The 23,114-nt window shown below is 33.9% G+C and overlaps 3 protein-coding genes and 1 pseudogene across 3 annotated transcripts; 2 read left to right on the top strand and 2 right to left on the bottom strand.

The window, feature by feature from the left end:
• Positions 1–674: 674 nt before the first annotated feature.
• LOC122609199 lies at positions 675–3,786 on the bottom strand (annotated as a pseudogene).
• A 6,529-nt stretch (positions 3,787–10,315) lies between these two features.
• On the bottom strand, positions 10,316–10,654 carry LOC122609198. The gene has a single exon (XM_043782256.1). The coding sequence runs from the start codon at positions 10,652–10,654 to the stop codon at positions 10,316–10,318; it is 339 nt and encodes a 112-aa protein (XP_043638191.1).
• A 4,704-nt stretch (positions 10,655–15,358) lies between these two features.
• LOC122607581 (40S ribosomal protein S2-4-like) lies at positions 15,359–18,054 on the top strand. Its single transcript, XM_043780588.1, has 2 exons — positions 15,359–16,077; positions 17,734–18,054. The coding sequence occupies exons 1-2, from the start codon at positions 15,415–15,417 to the stop codon at positions 17,896–17,898; spliced, it is 828 nt and encodes a 275-aa protein (XP_043636523.1). The 5' UTR covers positions 15,359–15,414; the 3' UTR covers positions 17,899–18,054.
• A 2,691-nt stretch (positions 18,055–20,745) lies between these two features.
• LOC122607724 (zinc finger AN1 and C2H2 domain-containing stress-associated protein 16) lies at positions 20,746–23,073 on the top strand. The gene is made up of 2 exons (XM_043780752.1): positions 20,746–21,005; positions 22,131–23,073. The coding sequence occupies exons 1-2, from the start codon at positions 20,907–20,909 to the stop codon at positions 22,902–22,904; spliced, it is 873 nt and encodes a 290-aa protein (XP_043636687.1). The 5' UTR covers positions 20,746–20,906; the 3' UTR covers positions 22,905–23,073.
• Positions 23,074–23,114: the final 41 nt, after the last annotated feature.

Genomic DNA, 23,114 nt, shown 5'->3' with positions numbered 1-23,114 from the left:
TTAAAAAAAAATAATAATAACAATAAATAACTCAGTCATTTATAAGTTTTTTTTGTTTAGTTTTCAGTTTTAAGTCCGGATAATTGTGGAGGTTTTATGGGAGACTTTAATACTCTGTCCTCAAAGTTAGTCTCGTTTAAGGTCACCAAAAAACATAAGTCGGCACTACCATCATATGACACAAATTGATCAATACGGGCCGTTTAGATATTCTACCATGGTTTGGCTGTACTCAATGCTATCTGATAGGCCTCGTTTTGTTAAATACAGACCATACACGGTAGGTATGTTTGTGTGGTGCACGATAGAGGCCCGATGCTACTATATGAAGCATATCAATGGTTGATAATCATATGTTCAAATATTTGTATGGATGTAATTGCAAGTGGGGCTAGAGGTTTTTTCAAACGGGCAACCCGCCCCTTTTAAGGAGTGTTATTAGGAAATGAAACGGGGGAAAAGAATATAGTTGAATCTTTATCATGGATGATTTTAGTATTAACTTAGTATTATTTGGGGTAGTATAGGAGTATAATAGATTTATCAGTTAACAAAACACAATTCAATGTGGTTTATATACTAACTTGAACAACTTCAACTGCAGTACATATGGCCTTTGGCTTCAATTGATGACAACACACATCTTAGGTGCTCAAGCTCTGCTTTTACTTCTTTCATTGTAGGCCTGCTATTCCCTTCAAGATCAAGGCAGTTAATTGCTATTTTAGCAACACCTTTCACCACCTGAGCATACACCTCACTCTTAAGTTGTTTATCAAGAACTTTAAACAATGCGTTTCGTTCCAACAACGAAGTAAGATATGTCGCAGCTCCCCTATATATATTTAATGAAATCTCTAAGGAATGAATTTTTGTTCCAGTAAGTAGCTCTACAAGAACAACTCCAAAACTATAAACATCACTCTTCTCATTCAGTTTGCCCGTACAAAAGTACTCAGGATCCACAGCCTATAGTTCCTTCTACATATGTTGATAGATAGCTTTGACCAGGAGGGACAAATCTTGAAATTCCAAAATCCGAAACTTTGGCAGAGAATTCATCATTTAGTAGTATGTTTGAGGGCATGACATCTCTATGGATTATTTTTGTGGCCGTGTGCATATAAGAAAGAGTTTCTGCAGTTTCTAGAGCTATCTTTAACCGTGTTTCCAAGGTCATCTTTGCTTCCTTGTGGATGTGATGGCATAAGGTGTTATTGGTTATGTATTCATAAACAAGCAACGGAACGTGTGTCTCTAAGCAACAACCAATGAGTTTTACGATGTTTGGATGATTGATTATTGATAAAATGATCACCTCATTCACGAGCTGATTTATTTGACTTTGGTCAATAACTTTAGACTTCTTGATGGCTACGCTCGTCTTGTTCGATAAGATTCCTTTGTAGACAACACCATAACCTCCCTGGCCTATAATGTTTGTCTCACTGAAGTTGTCGGTATTTTTCTTCAACTCTTCATTAGTGAATATTATTGCATAACTGTTGACACGATTTTCCCTTGCAAATAACAATTTTTGTAACATAATTCCACCATTTTGTTTGAAGAAGTCCTCTCTGTTCTTGATTATTCTCCACTTCTTTATTCCACAATATGTCAAAGCCATGACTATAGCTGCTATTGCAACACCGAAAATCGCTGCCATAGCTTTACCTGTAATAGTTAAAATGTTTCAGTCCTATGTTGCTAAAATAATTAATTAAATCACTACCAAATCCCCCAATGGTTTAGGATGAGTAATGTCTTTTTACTCACATTTCTTTGTGTTATGTCATTACCTTTGGTGAAAGGTGCACCATTCGTACACACTTCACCGCTTTTTGCATCACCATGGAGCCCTTTTGGGCAAACGCAATCATAACTCCCTTTTGTGTTCTTACAATTATATCCCCGAGGGCACGTATTGTGTTCTGGAGATTCACACTCATTTACATCTGATAAAAAAAATTAGATGAAACAATCATAATGAAGATAACACAACCCACAATTTAATACATTTGACTATTAACATATATAGCTTAAAGTGTCAAAAGAACCTTGACATCCATCATTGATGTAGGGGTTTCCACTATATCCATCAAAGCATACGCAACGATACGCAGGAAGACCGTTTTCCCTTTCTTCATCTTGGCATACGCTTTTCCCTTTGCACATGTAGGTTTCATTGTCCATTTTTGCGTCTTTACAAGAACTCTTGCCGGCAAACCATTCAAGAACCACTGGGAAAGATATGTCGTTGCTCATAGTCATAAGATCACCAATGTTGAAATCATACTTGGTATTGTCCACCATGAAACCATGACCACATTTACTATAATTGGATACTTGGAAATCATTAACTACATACTTAGCTGATGTAATCCCTTGAGGAAAAGATTTTGAACAACACCCAGAGCTTTCAAATGACCCATTTTTAATATCATTGTAGTTGTCACATGCCGCCCCGCAGGCTATTTCCACAAGCAAATGCCCAACCCATAACCTTGCATCAATGGCACAACCGACTCCGATGAACTTGTTTTGCATATTTGAGAAGGGGAACCTAAATGTTTTAACCGATACCCTTAAGTACTCAGCAAATATACCTCCAGCCTGGTCGGGGCAAGCATATGCAGCCGGTAAAGCCACTATTAGCTGACCATCTAGATTTATGTCCACAACTTCTAGATGATCCCTATGTTTCAAACGTCCGTTTCGATGCAAGGTGTACTTAGATATGTTAAAGTGGGGAATTTGTGTTACACTGTCACATTGTATGTTGTAAGATTCGTCTAGGTAACAATCATCTGTAATTGAAAAAGGATAAGGTATGGTAACATTTCCACATTTGTCAACTGTATTACAGTTAAACTTTGAATATATTAAACTTGTAATTGTATTTATTATTGTTTGTGATAATAAAAGATTACAAGGACTATATATAGATAATAAAGTTTCACCTAACTTCCTCAAATATAACAATATATATTTTTCTGTCTAAAATCCCCCTTCAAGCTAAGGCCGTGGAGTGACTAGTAGCTTGGATCGAAGAAGAAGAAATCTTGGTGTCGATAGAGGCTTTGTGAATACATCTGCAATTTGATCATCAGTCTTGATAAATTGAACGGAGAGTTTCTTTTGAGCTACCTTTTCCCTGACAAAATGAAAGTCAATCTCCACATGTTTCGTTCGAGCATGAAAGACTGGATTTGATGAAAGATAGGTGGCACCAAGATTGTCACACCACAAAACAGGAACATTTGTCATAGAAACATGAAGTTCCTTAAGAAGCGCCTCAAGCCATGTTATCTCAGCAACTGTGTCTGCCAAAGCTTTATATTCAGACTCAGTAGATGACCTAGAGATAGTACGTTGTTTACGAGCACACCATGAAATGAGATTGGAACCAAGATAGATGGCAAATCCCCCCGTGGATCGACGATCATCAAGGGAGCCAGCCCAATCTGCATCGGAAAAGGCTGTGAGAGACGTGCTAGCAGCATCAGTGTAGGCATGAAGAACAGCAGCTGATTTTTGTTGAATTAGCAGCCCGAAGTGAGATGTGCCTTAAAGATATCGAAGAATTCTTTTGACCGCTGACCAATGATTTTCTGTAGGCGAGTGCATAAACTAACAAACTTTGTTAACTGCAAAGGTAATATCTGGTTGGGAGAGAGTGAGATACTGTAAAGCCCCAACTGTTTGCCTATATTTCACCGGATCAGTAAATGAAGGACTATCACCAAGAGCCAGTTGTGAGTTGATTACCATAGGTGAGTCGACCATTTTAGATTGGGAAAGACCAGCTTTAAGAAGAAGTTCAGAGACATTTTTTCTAAGATAAAATCAAATCAGTACCACGTGGAATTACCTCAATACCTAGAAAGTATGAGAGCCAGCCCATGTCCTGGATTGCAAATGTAGTACTGAGCCGTTGAATGATGTGGTCAATGAACCTTGGATTGTTGCCGGTTAAGATGATGTCATCCACATAAACAAGCATGTATAATAAATTACCATTTTGTGAGTAAATAAATAATGAGGGATCTGTTTTGGACCCGTGAAAACCAAGTTGTAGCAAAACCCCTGAAAGACGATTGAACCAGGCCCGTGGAGCTTGCTTGAGGCCATATAAAGACTTGTGAAGCAAACAAAGATGATTTGGTTTTGTTGGTTCAATAAAACCTTGTGGTTGACGTAAATAAACTGTTTCCTCAAGGTCACCATGTAAAAAGGCATTTTGAACATCAAGCTGACGAAGAGGCCATTGTCTAGTAACAGCAAGTGACAGAACCACACGAATAGTTGTTGCTTTAACCACGGGGCTAAATGTCTCATTATAATCAATCCCCGGTTGTTGGTTAAAACCTTTGGCGACCAACCGGGCTTTGTACCGTTTTATATGTCCGTTTGCATCGCGTTTCAACCTGTACACCCACTTACTATCAACAACATTAGCATTAGAAACAGGTGGTACTAAAGTCCATGTGCCATTTCTCAATAAGGCTTTGTTCTCATCCATCATAGTTGCACGCCATTCAGGACTCTTGTTGGCAACAGCAAAAGTGGAAGGTTCAAAGGTGGAAATATCAGTAGAGGTGTGAAAAGCAGAGGCATTGTATGGAGTTCTTTGCTTAGGGTTTGGGCGAAGATTGGCTGGGACGGGTACGAGGTTGAGTTGTAGTGGTGGAAGTGGTTGAGGAATTTGAGAGTGTTGTGGTAGTGGGAGAGACATGGGTAGGTTGTCGGCGGCTATATGTAAATTGTATGGGTGGAAGTATAGAATTATCGGATTGGGATGGTGGTAACTCATTGTTGGATGGTGGCTGGGCCGAAGAAGAAGATGGTATGGTCTGGTCGGGTGGTTGTAAGTCCGTGGGCAAGGTTTGTAAGTGGGGTGACGGTGGTTGAGTTGTGTTAATAGTATTTTGGGTCATTGATGCGAGTGAATTAGGGGGTTCGATGGTTGGGCCAGGAGAAGGATAAGATGAGTAAGATGGATCAGGATGGGGAGCAGGGGAAGGTGGGGTAGATGATGAAGGTTTGAGTAAAGGAAAATAGGCTTCATTAAATCGTACATGTCGGGCAGTGTAAATACGATTGGAGACAGGATCAAGACATTCATAACCGTGATGAGTTCTGAGAGGAACTGTATCCTAAAAAAGATACATGGGATAGAGCGAAAATCCATTTTGTATGGATTATATGGACGAAGATGAGGAAAACATTGGCACCCAAAGACACGTAGAAAAGATAGGTCAGGTTTTCGTTTAAAAAGATGTTCAAAGGGAGAAATGTTGAATGAGGTACGAGAGGGCATGCAATTAATTAGATAAGTAGGAGTTTCAAAGGCAAAGTTCCAAAATCGCATTGGAACACCAGATTGAGCCAAAAGAGTGAGGCCAGTTTCTACTACATGACGATGTCGTCGCTCAACAAATCCATTTTGTTCACTTGTATGAGGAGTGGATAAGCGATGTATGATCCCAAGAGTTTTGAAGAAGGAGGACAGATTCCGAAATTCTCCCTCCAGTCTAATTGAACAGACTTGAGTTATGTTTGAAATTGTCGTTCGACCTTTGCATGAAATTGTTTAAATGTACTAAATGCATCAGATTTATGTTTGAGTGGAAAAATCCACATGTATCTAGTATAATGATCAACACAAAGTAAAAAATAACGATGACCATAAAAAGAAGTAACTGGTCCGGGTCCCCAAACATCACAAAAAACCAAATCCAAGACATGTGTACTCCTGTAATTGGAAGAAGACAAATGTAGTTTTGAAGATTTTCCCATAGGACATGAATTACAAAAATGAAAAACAGAATTTCTTGTAACAGGAAGATTATTTTGTGAAATGATAGGCTGTAAAAGTTGTTGATGTGGATGTCCAAGTCTTTGATGCCAAGTTGTCGGAGAAGCTCTAACAGTAGAAAAAGCAACGTTGGAAACTGGATGAATCTTTGGCAAGCAGAAAGAGTAGAGACCATCATTACTTGGACCCATGAGGAGGATAGTACGGGTAGCCGTATCCTTCACACAAAAAAAGTTAGAGTGAAACTCAAAGAAAACATTATTTTCTTGACAAAAACGTTGTACAGAAAGAAGATTCTGTTTTAGTTGAGGAACATGCAGAATTTTGTTGATGGAAAGAGATTTTGTTGGTGAATGAATGGATTTAGAAGCAATATGAAGAATAGGTAAACTGTTACCATTACCAACAAGAAGTGTGTCCTTACCATGATAAGGTTCAAAGTTGTCAAAACCATTGAGATCAGGCCCCGCGTGACTGTTTGCACCGGTGTCTGGCAGCCAAGATGATGCTGATTGTGAGTGATAGTCAGCAAAGTTTGCTTGTGGAGTCTGTCTTAAAGAGCGAACTGGTGCTGGATCACGCTTAGGACACTCCAATGGAACATGTCCAATGCCACACCTGTTGCAAGAACCATAGACGGTATTCTGATTAGATGCCCATGCAAATCTAGGATCGGTACCTGTAGTAGACCCATTGTTTCGGTTCTGATAGGATTGGTTGTTGTAGTTTCCACCATAATTTCGGTTCTGATAAGATTGGTTGTTGTAGTTTCACCCATAATTTCTTTTGTAGCTTTTATGAAACTAAACAAAAGAAAATTCAGCAGCGAAAGTTGCTGAGACAATTTCATGGATTTGCTTGTGGCTAAATAAAATGTAGAGTTAAATCACAAACATATGTTATATTTATTTATATATGATGTATAATAACACCTTGTCACGTGCGTTTGAAAAAAAGAATGTTTTATTAACCCCATTTTTTTAAGTACCTATTGTAATACTATTGTTTTATATTCTTTGTTTGGTTTTCACAACCATTTTATGGGTGATGATACTTACAATAAAAATAAACTAATCAAACGACTGCATCATGCATAAGTTTGTTTAAGAACTCTTTTATTTTTCGTTTATTCTTAGGAAATGCGATGTCGGGAAAGTCTTTCTGGCACAACATATTTGTCAAAAAAAAAGAGTATTAGAACTAATGCACGATGATTCATTACGAAGGTTTTCATGATTTTCAGTTGAAGGAGAATTACAAAACTAATAAATTTATAAGTTGAAATACAAGGAAGACGTGGAATAGATCGAGCAATGAATAAATTGTTATAACGTTAAGGAACACAGTAAACAACTTTGAATAAAAACATCTAAAAGTAATTCTTTTTCTAACCGTACAAAATATAGTATTAAAACTAGCATTGTACCCGCACAATGCGGCGGCGGTGATGGCGACGGTGGTTTAGTGGTGTCGGTGACAGGTGGTGATCGACAATTGGTGTCGAGTGGTTTAACCGTGTAAGTTAATACAATGGTGATAGTGATAATTTAGAAGATAAGGGTTTAAAGTGTAAATTAATTCATTAAGGGTAATTTTGGTAATATCTAATAACCATTTCCTGAAGGGTTGTTTATTAAGCGCAATTTAGAAATTTGTCATATAACTATTTTCTAACTCTTTTTTAAAATAGGAGGTGAATAATCATTATAAAGGAGTAGTAGATATGAAATACTGTATTCAAATTATCCAAAAGGCTACGTTTATAAGTTATTAAAAGGAAAAAATAACGTGAAATCATGCATACTAACCTATTAACAATTACTTAAAATCAGCTAACAAAGTCAGTTGAAAGTTACACAAAAACTGGATGTTTTGATTAGATGGGAAATGTACATCATGACTAGAGTACTTGTCGTTTATTTATACGTCCCCGGCCGGTTTGATTCGTGTTAAGCGTATGATTTTTTATTTTTATCTTGTTAAAAAGATAATCTTTACAATAATGGAAAAATAGATAATAATTGTCAAAAAAAATCACATATACATAACAAAAGAAAAAGAAAAAAGAAAAAAAAGGAATAATCACAAATGTTACTCTTATTATTTACGCACTTTTAGATACTAAATGATAATGAAATGCGCAATTGTCTAAAATAGTAAAGCCATTACTTAGAAGTTTGTACAAAATTTCTACAATAACTAATTAAGCTGATTTTTATACTACAGAATTTTATTCTTATATACTATAAAAGATTTGTTTTAACTTTTTTACCCTTAGTCTAACTTATTTTTAAACTCAATAATTGATTATTATATCCAATCTTCCCATTCAAACAACTTTAGATAAAGGGCAAATTGCACCGAAAAGTGTAGATTTCTTAATTTAAGGTATTCTATATAAAGTATTCAACTTTTCAAACATTAAAATAAATCCTTTTTTCTGACAATTACTAAACGTAGTTTTTGTTAAGATTTTCGTACACGAAGGAACCACAAGGTTGTTCAAAACTATCCCTAACCGAACCCGTATTTTAATTCGATTTTATTCGAAAACTCAAATATCCGAAGTTTTAAATATTCAAACTTCAAATATCCAACTGTTTGGATTTGAATTAATAAATAATCACAAAAAATAAAGTAGGATTCCTAAAACTTAAAATGATAAAGTCAAATATTTGAAATTTCAGATAATGAATTTCAATATTTGGATATTTAAATCCAAAAGTTGAATACTTAAAGTTTGGATATTCAAAATTTTGGTTAAAACAATTGTCAAAAATAAGGTTTTATTTTTATGCTTTAATAAGTTTGATATCTTTTATTAATGATAAAAAAGTTGAATGCCTTAACTTTAAAAATCAACAAACTTGAATACCATTATTTGCAATTTATATTTTGATAAAATAACACTAATAAGTAATTAATAATTACTTTATACTTATGATATCGAATATAATATAGTTCATTCAAGAATGCCTACCCATAATACGTTGCCCCAACCAACATTAAACTTTATATTGCTCACGCTGAATAGGTCCTTACCATGTTAGGTAAGGAGTGCGTCGGCATTTCTGTAATGTTCACGTGTAAAAAAAAACTTACTTCTATCAATATATCTTTGAACTAAAACCAAAAACTCTCTCCATTTATTTTGTTTTTTGTTAAATGATATTTATGTCCAGGGGTTAAGGATGAGACGTTTCCATTATTTGTGTTTGAAAATTGAATGAAACCAAAAATAGTCTCTCTAGGACTTCATCATTTCAAACTCCGTAATTGGTTACGGGCAAAATAGTCAAAACAAATCTTAGTATAGGAAAGAAATAAAAATCTCTAGTAAAAAAATCAGCTCCCCTACAAACATTTACTGATGTGAATTCCTAAATCCACATGGAGCAATCAACAATATCTAACCTCTAGCTTGAAGTCCAAACCTGAAAAGGCATATCAATCAATTAAATTGACCTATTGGATAAACCAATAAACAATAATGTAAAGGGCAATTTAAACCAAACTTGACTTGCATATACCAAGTATAAACACCTTAATTAGATCCTAGTTACGACTTACGAGTAATAATTAACTTAACGAATAACACGTGCCCTTTAGCCCTTATACGTTATGTTCATGTGTTGTATAACTTATAAATTGTAAATATTGCATGTAGTCGTAGCTTCTCGTTATATTCGTATAAAAACTGTAAAATCTCTTTTGATGTTCAAAAGATACATTATTTTTTCCTAATTATAAGAGTACTAATTAATGATTATGATTAACACAATATGTTTTATATGACAATGATAATTACTTATTAAAGAATCCGGTTATTTGTATGAGTTACACGAATTAATGATAGCTCTATATGATTAGCGAAATTCAACTTTCAAGTAATGTTCATATTTATCTATAATATTTTAATGGTCTATAATCAACCTCTTAAAAACTATGATTGATTAAGCTTGTAACATGAACATTATCTTTTACCCAAAAGAATCTGTGTCGACATTTGTTCTCTTTCGTTTTTGTCCATATCATCATGTTTCCCAACATTAAATTAGTTTAAAGTGCATTAATGTTTCTTTGTTCAATATTACTCTTTAATCATTACTGATCATCAATAAAGAAAAAGGATTCATAGTATTGATCATATATTAGTATATTAGTATGGTTTTCACTAGTTAATAAAATATTACCATACTATAAAACTTTCGGTAAATTAGTCTACCTGTTTACATAAAACATATCTTTATACAACAAACAGATCGACATGAATACAAATATACAATCATTCAAAAAATCGGATTAAATGGCATATAACTAACTAAATAAATCAGAGAAACAAATTCTTGCTATACATCAATAAATTAATTCCATTTAACCAATAAACCCTTAAATACTTTGAATCTGAAATTAAAGAACAAGAAAAAAAAAAAAAAAAAAGAACACCACATTATACAATTACACCTAAGCTTACTCACCACTTGTCTTAGTATTTCTTCACTTATTGGCTTCATCATTTGTTGGTTTTACTTCTTCCTTTGCTGATGGTGCCGGCGCCGGAGCAGATGGCACGCCGGAATCAATGCAACTTCTACATTTACTCTCAATCCATCCTTCAAGTTCATGATCTCCACCATGTCCACCATAATGTCTTCCACCACATAACCTTGCAATAAACCCTGCTATTACTACTATAATAATTATTACAGCCAGTACAACCACCAGTGTCTCAATAGACCGGTGTGTTGTGCGGCTTTGTGCTATCGCCACTGGTGATGGCGGATTCACCACCAGTGGCGGTAACTGATCATATTCGTCTCTTCTTTTGAAGGACATTAGTCTTAATGTGACCATCACTAGCTATATCAAATAATGTGTTCGTGTGTGTGTGAGTTTGTATATGTGTGTGTGAGACAATAACGTTCAAAAAACTAGAAAGTGGTAGTTGGTAATAAAGAGTGTTTGACTACTTTGGTCTTAAATTACACAATCAGCCACGTACTTTCATTAAACAGAAATTCTAAAAGAAACCAATTTAATTATTATTGTTAAAGAAAGTATCGACCTTCAGTTTCCTTAGCAAACACAACATATACGTCGTCGAATATATTTCTATACTTGGCTAGTAGTACTGATGGATTTGGAAAATCGTATTAGAGTAAGTGTATTTGCACTATTACTTTTTTACCGTAAAATTAATGCTAGTATTTGTTTTGGAAGGTAAGCGCCTCATTTGTTTATAAACTAGTTTTTTTTTTCTCGGGCATTGTCTTGGAAAACACAATGATACATAAAACTTATAATGTATATAAAGTCGATGATACATATAAACGATAAACGTACATTATTACAAACACCAACCCATTGTTTTCACTGACCAACTCACGTGGCACATGTCTTTCGACCAAACCACCCCACTAATTCCAAATTTCAACACTACCCATCTCCATTTTCGACACCGTTTCAAGAATGACACACACCACCTATGTATGTGATAGATAGATCTAGATTAGTTGCTTACTTAAATGAGTTTTACTCACTAACAATCCTTCAGTCTCACTCAAACACAAGTACCTATACATCCACATAAAACTGTATTTATCTATACCGATATCTTGGTGTTTTCAAGCTTTTACCTCAACAAAAAAAACCCTATGAAGATCCAAATTTAGTAATGGAATTTCTTAGTATCTAAAAGCATGAAGAAGATGGAAAAAAAATGAAAGCAATACATCTTAGGAACTTGTGTAATTTAAGAATGAAAGTATAATATTTTACCGTTAATAAAAATTCTGAGTACAAGGCCAAAACTAATTTTCTTTTAATTTTAGGAAACCAAATATAAAAATGTAGGTTGCCTAGATTGTGGCGTCTTATGAGGAATAAACCAACACAAAAAGTGAAAAAGCCATTGATGGATACGAGCACAACTTTTGAAAAGACTAGTGTGGGAATTTGACTAGTTTTGCTAGCTTCTTGCCTCTTTGCAATGCAGAAGCCAGTCAGCTGATCGTTGTTGGATTAAAATATTTGATAATTCGGGCATTTCAAATGACTAAGAATTTTTAAAACTTGAAAAGCAATACATTATCACAAAGATTAACATAGTGTTATTCATGTACAACTTTTTAATAACTGAAAACTAGTGGCTCGCCTTCATTGATGAGGTTTTTTCTCGTGTTTCGGGCAATTATAACTGACACTAGATTTTTTCAACCTTTTTAAAGTCTTAGCAATTAAAGTCACGGGTAAGATATAAATGTGTAAGTTTTGAATTCTAGATTGTATATTTGTACTCTTGACCGCTAACATCTTGTTAAATGGTCTGTAATAATAATATTTTTTTGCCGTTCTAATTAAAAAAATCAATTAATGTATACAAAGTTCAAAACTTCATATTTGCTAGAACTTTTTCCTGTCTGATACTATAACATTTGTACCGGTCTTTGGTATGGATGGCAATGGCATCAAAGATCACGAAACTGGCGTCGTGGCTGGTCAGTTGGCCCGACTTCGTGGAAACAATGACAAATTAATGAGTAAAAAACTATTTTGTATAATAATGAGTCATAATGATTAGAATGGTTTGCTGTGATATAAAAAGTTAATATATCTTTTTAAGCGACGGAAAAATAATATGTTAATAAAGTTCAGCTAGCAAGGTACTAAAGGAAATTAGAATGTACAATTACAATTACAGTATTCTAGATAACTAGTAGAAACAACATCTAAAATATACCAAGTTTGAGATATATCACGCACAAATTTATGCTTTATTTTTAAGGTTATTATTGAAAAGCCACCATGATACCGATATTGGTAAAGTATGTGATAACTAATAAGTACTTTGTCTATTTGAGACCCGTGTGGGTTTGGTGGTGATAATTTTGTCGAGTTATGTATGTTTGGCAAAAGTAGTTGTAGCTAGTAACTGTAGCGTGTAGTTAAAGCTGTAAGCTGTAGCTTTTAGTTGAAACTGTAAGCTGTAGCTTTTATTTTTTAAAAGTGTTTGGTATGGTAATTGTAGCTGCAACCTTAAGAGGCATTTGTGTACTTTTAAAGAGTAAAAGCTTCATCGAAAAGCTAAAGCTCCTGAAACGCTATTTCAACTAGCGTTTCATTTTGGAGCTTTTTCTTTTAAATAAAAGCTAACGCTAGTTGCATTCAAACAAAGCTTTTAATATTTTAGGAGATTTTAATTTAAAATGAAAAACTAAAACTCCTGAAAAACTTGTACCAAACATAGCCATGGTAAAAGACTAAAAGCTGCTAGAATTGACCAAGTAAAGTCAGGTTTCCATGATTAAAATATTATCACATCAACTCTCTAAACATGTAGGGCATGTATCTAGGATGTTCATCGATTCGTATTTGAGTTCTCTCAATTACTCGTACTTTGTTTTGGGTTTTCGGGTTGATAGCGTTTTCAAAACAAGTCAAAAAACAAACTAAGAACCGAATTTGAATTCTATTGGATGTCAAATTTAAATCAAATACCCAACTATTATCATTTACATTTGTAAACCAACATGTAAGCCACTTCTTATAGGAACCAACATCTTTCCCTATTCGTCAATTATTCATTAGTATAGGACGCGCGTCCCGTGCTAATAGCGTCTTCCCCCTCCTTGACGCCGGACAGCGTCGGGAGCGGGAGAAGACGCCCTATAAGACTATAAGTACCGGCCTAACATCAAACAAAAATGACATGAAAATTTCTCCTTGATTAAGGCCATTAAATCTACTTTTTCTAAACTTTTGGGACAAACTAATAGTACATTTCATTTAATAAAACTTTTAAGATTTAAATTCGTAGTAAAACACGAGAAGTTTACTTCATTTTCATGAGGTTGTTCTTTACAAGGTTCGTCCTCTTATGCACATGACTACATGCAAGGTCTTCAGTCTTTGGGTGGGTCTGAACCACATAACATAAAATCAAGCTCAACCTAATCTAAGCTAAATTTTAAAATCGGGTATTTCGTTTGGTGAACCTAAATTAATTTATTAAATTGCTGTACGGTTTGCTTTGGTTTACTGGATCAGGTTTTGGGCTAACCCGAATTATATATGAGATAGCATAAAACTTTTAAGCCCATTTATAAACCTTGAAGTTGTATCTGTAATCAAAGTGAGCATTTATTTTGTCCAAACTTTTGATGTAGTTTTTTGAACTTATACTATTTTGGTACTAGAATCTTTTTTGATAGTTAACAAGTATGGTTAAACTCTAAACATTTTACAAATAATGTATAAGAACAATTTTTTAATTCAAAAGCAAATGATACGTTGATTTGAAGATCAACTAGATGGATAGCACCCACTTAGATCTATATTATACTATATTATAAAGCAAATTCCCCATGTCTAAATTTTAAGTTTCAACATTTACTTTCTCAAAATACCCCTATCTATTCAATATTACTTAAACTAACTACATTACTCTTTCACTCTCCTCAAATCTCAACCAATTATTTTTTTCTATCTCCTCCATAAATCATTTATTCTTCCAATTCATTCAAAATCTTTTATCTCAAAAACCGTACATCGATAAATTATAAAAATTATATGGGTGTTTTTAAAATTTCATGCTCTTTCATTAGAGATGTCATTCGATATACTTTCGACGAATTTTTAAATCCGAAGGCGGAGCCCGTACGGTTAAGGTATTTGGCTATCACACTCGATGACCTATCACCCCACAATCTCATCGCCGCAACGCGTATGTACTTGTTCTCATTATTACAAACACAAATTTGTTGAACCTACAACAAAGAAATGTTTGAACCCAATATTAAACTTGAAAGCTACATTACTTCAATTGAAAACAACTTCAACTCATTTTGCATCCTAAATACGCTCTTTGATAATTGAAGTGTAGTGATAAACAATTAAACACCTAGTGTATGGATGAAAATGGATTGATGTAAATCTAACCAGGGTGGACCTTTTACCCAAAAATGGGTTGATGTTTGTAAGTCGAATGAACTTAACTTAACCCCTTATTCACTAGATATATATTAAAATAAAAAAAAAAAAAAGAAGATTTCTTGGTAAAAGTGTAAAACATATACTTGATATAAGATTTGAACGTATAGCCTTAATTTCCAAAACAAGAGCGTGCTACATCTCTACCAACTTGTCTTTTAAGTTAAACTTTTCAACTATCTTATTCATACCCGTTCATGTATCACATAATATAGAGAGAGAAAGAGAACAATTTTACTAATTTGATTTGACTGGTTCCGGTAGAATCGTAAACCACCTAACGGTTCGAGTTCCGGTCTAGTTTTGAGAACATTGACTCTAGAATTTTAAATAAAAACAAAACCTACTATCATAAATTAGTTATCATCTTTGTTAAATATATACAAGAAATTCTAACATTGTCTTAATACACGACTAGAAAATAAGAAATTCAGAAAACCATATCCAACTTAATGGACAGGCCAACCATTTACAACATCCAGCCCAAAAAAGCCCAATAAAAAACCCTAACCATTTCCAGCATATAAAATCCTCCATATAATATCTACTAGGGTTATCCCATCTCTATTTTCCATCTCTCTATCTCCCAAACCCTAAACCAACCAACCATGGCAGAAAGAGGTACAGGTGGAGACCGCGGCAGCTTCGGTAGGAGTTTCAGCGACCGTGGACGCGGCCGTGGTGACCGTGGTCGCGGCCGCCGTCGTGGAACCCGCGGAGAAAAGGAGGAAGAAAAATGGGTTCCGGTAACAAAACTCGGTCGTTTAGTAAAAGAAAAAAAAATCTCAAAACTCGAAGAAATTTACCTTCATTCTTTACCAATCAAAGAATACCAAATCATTGACCAAATCTTACCAGGTCTAAAAGATGAAGTAATGAAAATCATGCCTGTTCAAAAACAAACACGTGCGGGACAACGTACGAGGTTTAAGGCTTTTGTCGTTGTCGGTGACAGTAATGGGCATGTGGGGTTAGGTGTCAAGTGTTCTAAAGAAGTGGCGACGGCGATTAGGGGAGCGATAATTTTGGCGAAGTTATCGGTGATTCCGGTGAGGAGAGGGTATTGGGGGAATAAGATTGGGAAAGTACATACTGTTCCGACAAAGGTGACCGGGAAATGTGGGTCGGTGACTGTGAGACTTGTGCCGGCGCCACGTGGAGCTGGGATTGTGGCGGCGAGAGTTCCGAAAAAGGTGTTGCAGTTTGCTGGGATTGATGATGTTTTTACTTCTTCTCGTGGGTCTACCAAGACACTTGGAAATTTCGTCAAGGTCTATTGCTAACTTTTGTTTATCTTTAATTATATATATATATATATTTATGTATGTATAGGTGTTTAGATATGTTTGTTTTGGTGATATTTGTTTCTATGTTTTGGAAATGAATCAATGATTGTAGAGGTTTATTTTCATCATATTTATATTTATGTATGTATAGCTGTTTAGATATGTCTGTTTTGGTGATAATTATGTATATGCGATGGAAATGTATGAATGACTATGGGGATTTGTTTTGGAATGGATGAATGTATGCATATTGAAATGTTTGATACTAGTTTGTTTCTTGTATTTACTTGTCAAATCTATGTGTCTATGTATGTATGTATGTATATCGCTAAATGGTATAGCTGGTTAGATATGTCTGCTTTGATGATAATTGTTTACATATGTTTATTTTGATCATATTTATGTGTATATGTATGTATGTATGTGTACCTATTTAGCTAAGCCTGTATATGTATATTGGAAATGGATGGCTGACTATGGGGGTTTGTTTTGGAATGAATCCTTGTACGAATTTTGATATGTTTGATTCAAGTTGTTAGTTTCTTGTATTTACTTGGAAATTCTATGTGATGGGGTTTCTAAATGATATTCTGACCCAAAATAATGCAATAAAAGCTTTCAAAGTTAGCTTAATCGAACACCTTTTTGGTTCTTAAAATGTGATTACATTTATTAGATATCTTGTTTGACTGCTGATTTTGCAATCATATTTTTTGCTTTTGCTAATTATGTTTAGTCGGACTTTTGTTTGTGTATGTGTTACTATTTTTTGTTGATTAAATCTTACAAAATGTTTTATCCAAGTTTTTCTTCAATTGTTTTTTTTTTTAAAGGGAGAATGGTATGTACCATCCAAGGTTTGTTATTTTGTTGTTAGTTGGTGAGGTTTATATAATAAAAAAATATAGACATTTGAAACATTTCTGCAATTTCTTTACGGATTTTCATGTGTTCCGCCAAATCCAATATGTATCTTTCTATTTTTGAGGTTAACTTCTTTACTATAAAGCAGTTCTATCACTTCAATAGTTTGATATCGATGAGGCTGCAAGCGTGGGATCATTGTTGATCTGTTTTTAACATGCACTTGTGTTTCAAGAACCTTTATGTGTTTTCAGTTTGGTGGAAATTGTTGTAGGATTCAATTTTATTGAGAGGTTTAATTTTGGAAGAAGTTTTGGAGGTCATTTTTTGTTTTGGTTTGAATGATATATCAAAATGAAAGAATTTGAAAGTGTAGTTATGTTTTCATTGGGCTTTAATGATTTTGATTATTTAGGTATAAACGGAATTTGCAGAATTATGATTTTAAATATGTAATTTCAATGTCAAACATCATAGAAGTGCTTTTTTAAAAAAAAATAAATATATAGTACTATCCTGTCCTTTTATGTTTCTTTTCATGAGTTTTTTCAAAGACAGTATTGTTCTGAACAGCATAATGTGATAATGTATATATATGTTTTGCATTTGTTTTTTTGTGGCTCATAGGTCTTTTTACTTCCAAATGTACATTCTGCTTTCTGTATGTTATTGTGGTATGTTTGCAAAAAAATATTTTTTCCCTTAAACTATATATACGAACAGAGTTATCACAGATTTAAAGAAATTGCATAAATTAAGTGTAATGTTGATTTGCAGGCAACCTTTGACTGTCTCCTCAAGACCTATGGTTTCTTGACCCCTGATTTCTGGAGAGAGACAAGGTTTTCGAGGTCCCCATTCCAAGAGCACACCGATTTACTACAAAAGCCAACAACAAAGGCTATCGCCTATGTCGAGGATGCTGCTGATGTCGTTGCTTGAAAACTTTTAATAATTTTGGTGAGTATGTTCTGTTTTTAGGATGTTTTGATACAGATTACTGGTTTAATGTTATTTATTTTCTTTTCAGAGTATTACTCTTTTGGTTTTGGCTATGCAAGTACAATTTCTTATAATGCCATGTTTATCTATATGCTATGTTTCATGTCTCATAATTAGTTTTTTGCTTTTGGATGACATTACAATTCATTTCTTTCATTCTTTAATCTGGTATGCTTAGCTACAAAGGCAGGCATCGTTAAGTGACTACAAAAGTCTAAGATGCCATGTCTGACAACTTAATAAAGCACGTTTATTGTGTGCTTCAATCGGTTTTTGGTGAGTATGCAGGTTGTGTAGTATCTTGGGTTTTAACAAAGGTTGGTGTCTTGTAAACACCTGGTAGTTGTTGGTTTAAACTGATTATCTAACCTTTCTTTTCATTAAAAGTGAGGATTGAAGATATTGTAAACAAATGTATTCAAATGTATCTTGCAAATTTGATTGGTGACATTTGTGTATTAAATGTTATCTTTAGCAGAACCAAAATTTTATAGTTAGAAGGCTCACAGTTTGTGTGCTAATTGTGGATAACCTGTATAAAGAGCCAAATTTCACAACAAAACTTGTTTTGTTATAATTTATATGCCAGGCTAGTAAGCGCTGTTAAGTTCTTTTCAAATCTCTTTTTAGCGCCATGTATTAACATGGTAACTGAGTAGAACTAATCGATTCTGGTACCCTTTTACCTTAACTCTGCGGCCGTTTCAATCATTTCGATAAGGCATTAGACTCCAGTTTATGAATGAGTGTTTCCAATGTCCTCAACTTTGTTGAAGACCAGTGGTTTTAAAAGCTATTTATCATAGCCTTTCCACACATTAAATCTTTACAAGGGGTCTGGACGCCTAGTAATACTTTTCAACGTAAACGTCCTATTGATCATGTTTATTCAAAACGATAATTGATTCCATGTCTGATCATTCTTTTCAAAGTTTCATGCCATGTTTACAAGATGTGTCGAAGAGAACTCCTAGTCAAGTAGCAAGTATAATGTTTATAAGGTTACAAGTAAATAACTTCTTTGATTAGGAGGCAACTCATCTTAATGATGACAATGACAAACATGAAATTGATTCAAATAAAACAGTACAAGCTGGGCTAATGATTAATTGATTAATAACAAGTAAAAAACAAATATACATAATTAAGGCCTAACAGTATGTTGCCAATGAGGTTGATGATTCGTTGATAAGGTTTGTGACTTCAAGATCTTAACGATAGTAAAACCTTTACTTAACAATATGTTTAGTTAAGTATCCTGGAAATAATTGATTCAAATAAAACAATACAAGCTGGAAATTTTGACCTTTTATAAGTATACAACGTAAGTGAAATGTATATGTCCTAATTAGATGATCATGTTTTAGTAACAAACAATAAATCCCCAGTCACTTAATTTAACAAAGTTAAGTAAATGGTCACAAAGATTCCCAAATTTATTAAATAACCTTTTAAAACATGGTTAGGGTTATAAGATAACAATTAAAGTTAAAACTATCTTTTTTTTTTTTTATCAATGCACAAAGATATTAGAATATGATTATAGTTAAAATTTTGGACCGTAATATGAACACCATTAGTCAAAAATGTAATTTTTTTATTTGTTATTTTGGTAATATGAGAGTTGAAAAAATTCACAATTTAAACAAAATATATTAAAACGAAATCCATATATTTCAGCATGGAACACACTTTTCTCGTAAGAAGAGTCACGATTAGTATTAAGGTTAGCCAGTTGTTTAATCGAAAAGGATCAACTAAGTTTTCTTTTTGTTGCTTCAATCACGAGATTGAAAATTTAATTATAAAAGCCACACACACCCTTTAGTCCGTACTAATACTCCCTCTATTTATGACACTTATACTAAAAAACATTGCGTTTGATTTTTTTATTAAGTTTGGTTGTATAAAAAATGAATGAATTGTAAACATTTCCATCTGGTAAAATTTTCTTTGATTGTTGAGACCTCTATGAAATAAAGGTTAAGAAACGATAGACCACCTACTCACGGCTTGTACTTTTTCAGCAGAGGTATGAAATTCATGGTGCAACATCTCACTTATCTTCGCGTTTTCTACTCATGAATGTTCTCTCAGACACAAGACTAAAGATAATGACTGCATTTTCTCCAATAAAAAATAAAACCTGAGATAGGCAAGAAATAAAAAATTTAATTTTTGTGTTCATCAAGATCTAAGTTAAATAGTTTAGACATAAATAAACAGATTTCTTTTCTAGTTTTTCCATATATCTTATATTTTAACTCATATTTGTACTATCTTAGCTTTTTACTAGCTTATATATACTTCTATATCTATACCTTATTATAATAAAAACTAGGTATTTTAATTTTGAAATCTCTTAATTTCTTGAAACCTTTATATCATACATATTTTATCTACTAAAAATTACCTTTATTAACACTTTAAATCACATGAATTATTTTACATCAATTATCTATCTTATTTACCGCCGTTGCCACTACAAGTCGTCACCACCGCCACCGACACGCCGTCACTTACACCGTCACATACGGTATTCGTCTAGTTATCAATAAATATTGCCGTTAATTAACTTTTATATTTTTTTCCCTTGGGGTGTAAAATTTTCATTCTTGAATATTCAAAAGAAAAAAGAACATTCGTTTAAATTTAATTTCCTCAAATTCCAACTATTTTTAGCTACAAAAACACCGTAAACTTGGTGGTTTATAAGAGGCGGCTCAAGTGAAGAGGCGTATTATATAATCTTCGTTTTTTCCGTCTGTTATTGTATTCTCCAAAAGAAAAAAAAAAAAATTAATTCAAATTTCCTCAAATTCCATTTTTTTTTTTTCTTTTTCCATTCCAAAAACACCGTAAACTTGGTGGTATATAAAAGGTGGAGACAAGGAAAAAAAAATCCTTAAAAAAAGTGAAGAGTCGTTGAGTTTCGTTGACTTGAAGAAATGGGGACGCCGGCGATACCAAATCTTGGAAAACAATGTTGTGTTGATGATTGTAAACTTATTGATTTCCTTCCTTTTTCCTGCGATTCTTGTCACAAGGTCTAAACTCCCTCTTTATAATCAACTTATTTTAAATATTATATTGTTATTTTTTTTGTAATGTTTTTGTGTTGCTTCTCGATAATTAGCTACCCTCCGTCCCGTCCCATTAAAAGTGTCCAATTTTATTTTGTCAAAGTCTTTATTTTGTATCTTTGACCATAAATATTTTTTGTTATATTTTATAATATTTGATGAAAGTTATACTCAATAAAAACATATCGAAACCTCTATCAACTCATAAAACTTTCATCAAATATTACACATTATAAATAAAAATATTTAAGGTCAAAGTTGCGAGACAAAGACTTTGAAAATTCAAAAGTGGACACTTTTGATGGGACGGAGGGACACTTTTGATGGAACAGCTAATGTAACTTTGATGTTAAGTTGATATTGAATATGAATTGTGTGTATGAGTGTATCTATGTTTAGGATTTAAAAATGGGGAAAAAAAAAGGTTTCTTTTGTCCTTGTTTTATGGGCTTACCGGCTTATCGTAATTTTGAGGGTGTTCTGGACTGTTGATTACGTTTCATAGGTTGCGTTTTTCGGAAGCTAAAATGAAGTTCAAAGTATTTGGCTATTAGGTGTGTTTTCACTTTATATGAAGGGAAAAAAACACACACTTACTACAAGTGATGCTATGTGTACTTATGAGTTTAACTTGATGATATGGGCTTTAGTAATAAAAAACAAACACAAGTTGATAAAGTTATTATCTGTTTCGTTTAATTTAGTTGCATAGTTTGTAGCTTATTGTGTTATCTAGTTACAATAAGTACCTTTTTATACTCAAACAACTTAGAGCGTTTTTAGCGTAGTTGGGCTACATAAGCTGTTTAATCAAAAGCCAAGGTTGATATGTGTATCGAAAACCAAGTTGTCTAAAGCGCTTTATAACGTCATAAGCTTATAAGCCCTTTGAATTAACAACTTGAAACGATGGTGAAATTTTATAGCAACTCACAATTTGAAAAGGGTTATGAAGTGTTAAACGTTTGACCATTGTATTTATTTAGGACATGTTTTATAAGCTTGCATTTTTCCTTCTTACTCTTTTATGCAGTTGGGACCACTTGGTATATATAATCTTAATCTAAAATGTATGAATTTTTCTTGCAGGTTTTTTGTCTTGAACATCGGGGTTACAGTACGCATCAATGTCCCAATGCCAAGAAGAATGATCTCACGGTGGTTGTATGCCCACTCTGTGCAAAAGGGGTGCATTTAATCCCTGATCAAGATCCAAATATCACATGGGAATCACATGTTAATACAGATTGTGACCCGTCAAACTATGCGAAAGTCACCAACAAAAAGAAATGCCCTGTTCGTGGGTGTAAAGAAACCCTGACGTTCTCAAATACAATTAAATGTCGGGAATGCACCATTGATCACTGTTTAAAACACAGGTTTGGACCCGACCACAGCTGTCCTGGCCCTAAAAAGCCGGAACCAACTTTCCCATTTTGGCAGGCCTCAAATAACAATAAAAAAGACCCACCACCAAAGCGTGTGACCCATGTGTCTGGGTCAGTATCTTCATCTTCCTCCTCATCAAAATGGGCTACAACTTTCCTTAAGGCCGCCTCCTCTGTTAAAGCGTCGGCAGAGGCTGGATTAGCCAAATTGAGTGGTCCCAGCAGTGGTCAAGGTGTGAGTGCAGGCACAGGGGCAGGCACGAGCACAAGCAGTCAAGTGGAGGTGTGTCCAGTGTGTAGTGTGAAGTTTTCTCGGGTTGGAGATTTGATAGATCATGTGCAGAAAGTTCACGAGAAGAATGGGGTGATGAAAGCGACATTAGATGTATGCCCAAAGTGTAGTAAAGGATTTCGTGATCCGGTTGCACTTGTAGAGCATGTGGAAAGAGAGCATAGAGGAACTTTTAAAGCTTAATTTGTGAGTATTATTTGTGTTATCGAACTGTTCTGCACAAATTTTTCTACTCTTCCTCTTTTTCCCACATCATTATTTTGTGATTGAAACCTTAAAAATGAATGTATTTGTTTGTCTTTTTAGTTTTAAAAATGTTTATTGTTTGAATGGAAAGTACATTACGCTGACATATTAATTGTTCTCGTCGATATGAGACCTTTACTATTAGTT

The sequence above is a fragment of the Erigeron canadensis genome, chromosome 7, assembly GCF_010389155.1.
Source record: "Erigeron canadensis isolate Cc75 chromosome 7, C_canadensis_v1, whole genome shotgun sequence".
In the NCBI taxonomy this organism is placed as follows: Eukaryota; Viridiplantae; Streptophyta; class Magnoliopsida; order Asterales; family Asteraceae; genus Erigeron; species Erigeron canadensis.
This window is presented reverse-complemented; position numbering and strand designations above follow the sequence as displayed.

Excerpts from the sequence above, each read along its gene's own strand:
- LOC122609198 (XM_043782256.1), bottom strand. The coding sequence starts at position 10,654 with ATGTCCTTCAAAAGAAGAGACGAATATGATCAGTTACCGCCACTGGTG.
- LOC122607581 (XM_043780588.1), top strand. The coding sequence starts at position 15,415 with ATGGCAGAAAGAGGTACAGGTGGAGACCGCGGCAGCTTCGGTAGGAGT. Across the intron at positions 16,078-17,733 it reads CACTTGGAAATTTCGTCAAG|GCAACCTTTGACTGTCTCCT; the intron begins GTCTATTGCTAA and ends GTTGATTTGCAG.
- LOC122607724 (XM_043780752.1), top strand. The coding sequence starts at position 20,907 with ATGGGGACGCCGGCGATACCAAATCTTGGAAAACAATGTTGTGTTGAT. Across the intron at positions 21,006-22,130 it reads CCTGCGATTCTTGTCACAAG|GTTTTTTGTCTTGAACATCG; the intron begins GTCTAAACTCCC and ends TTTTTCTTGCAG.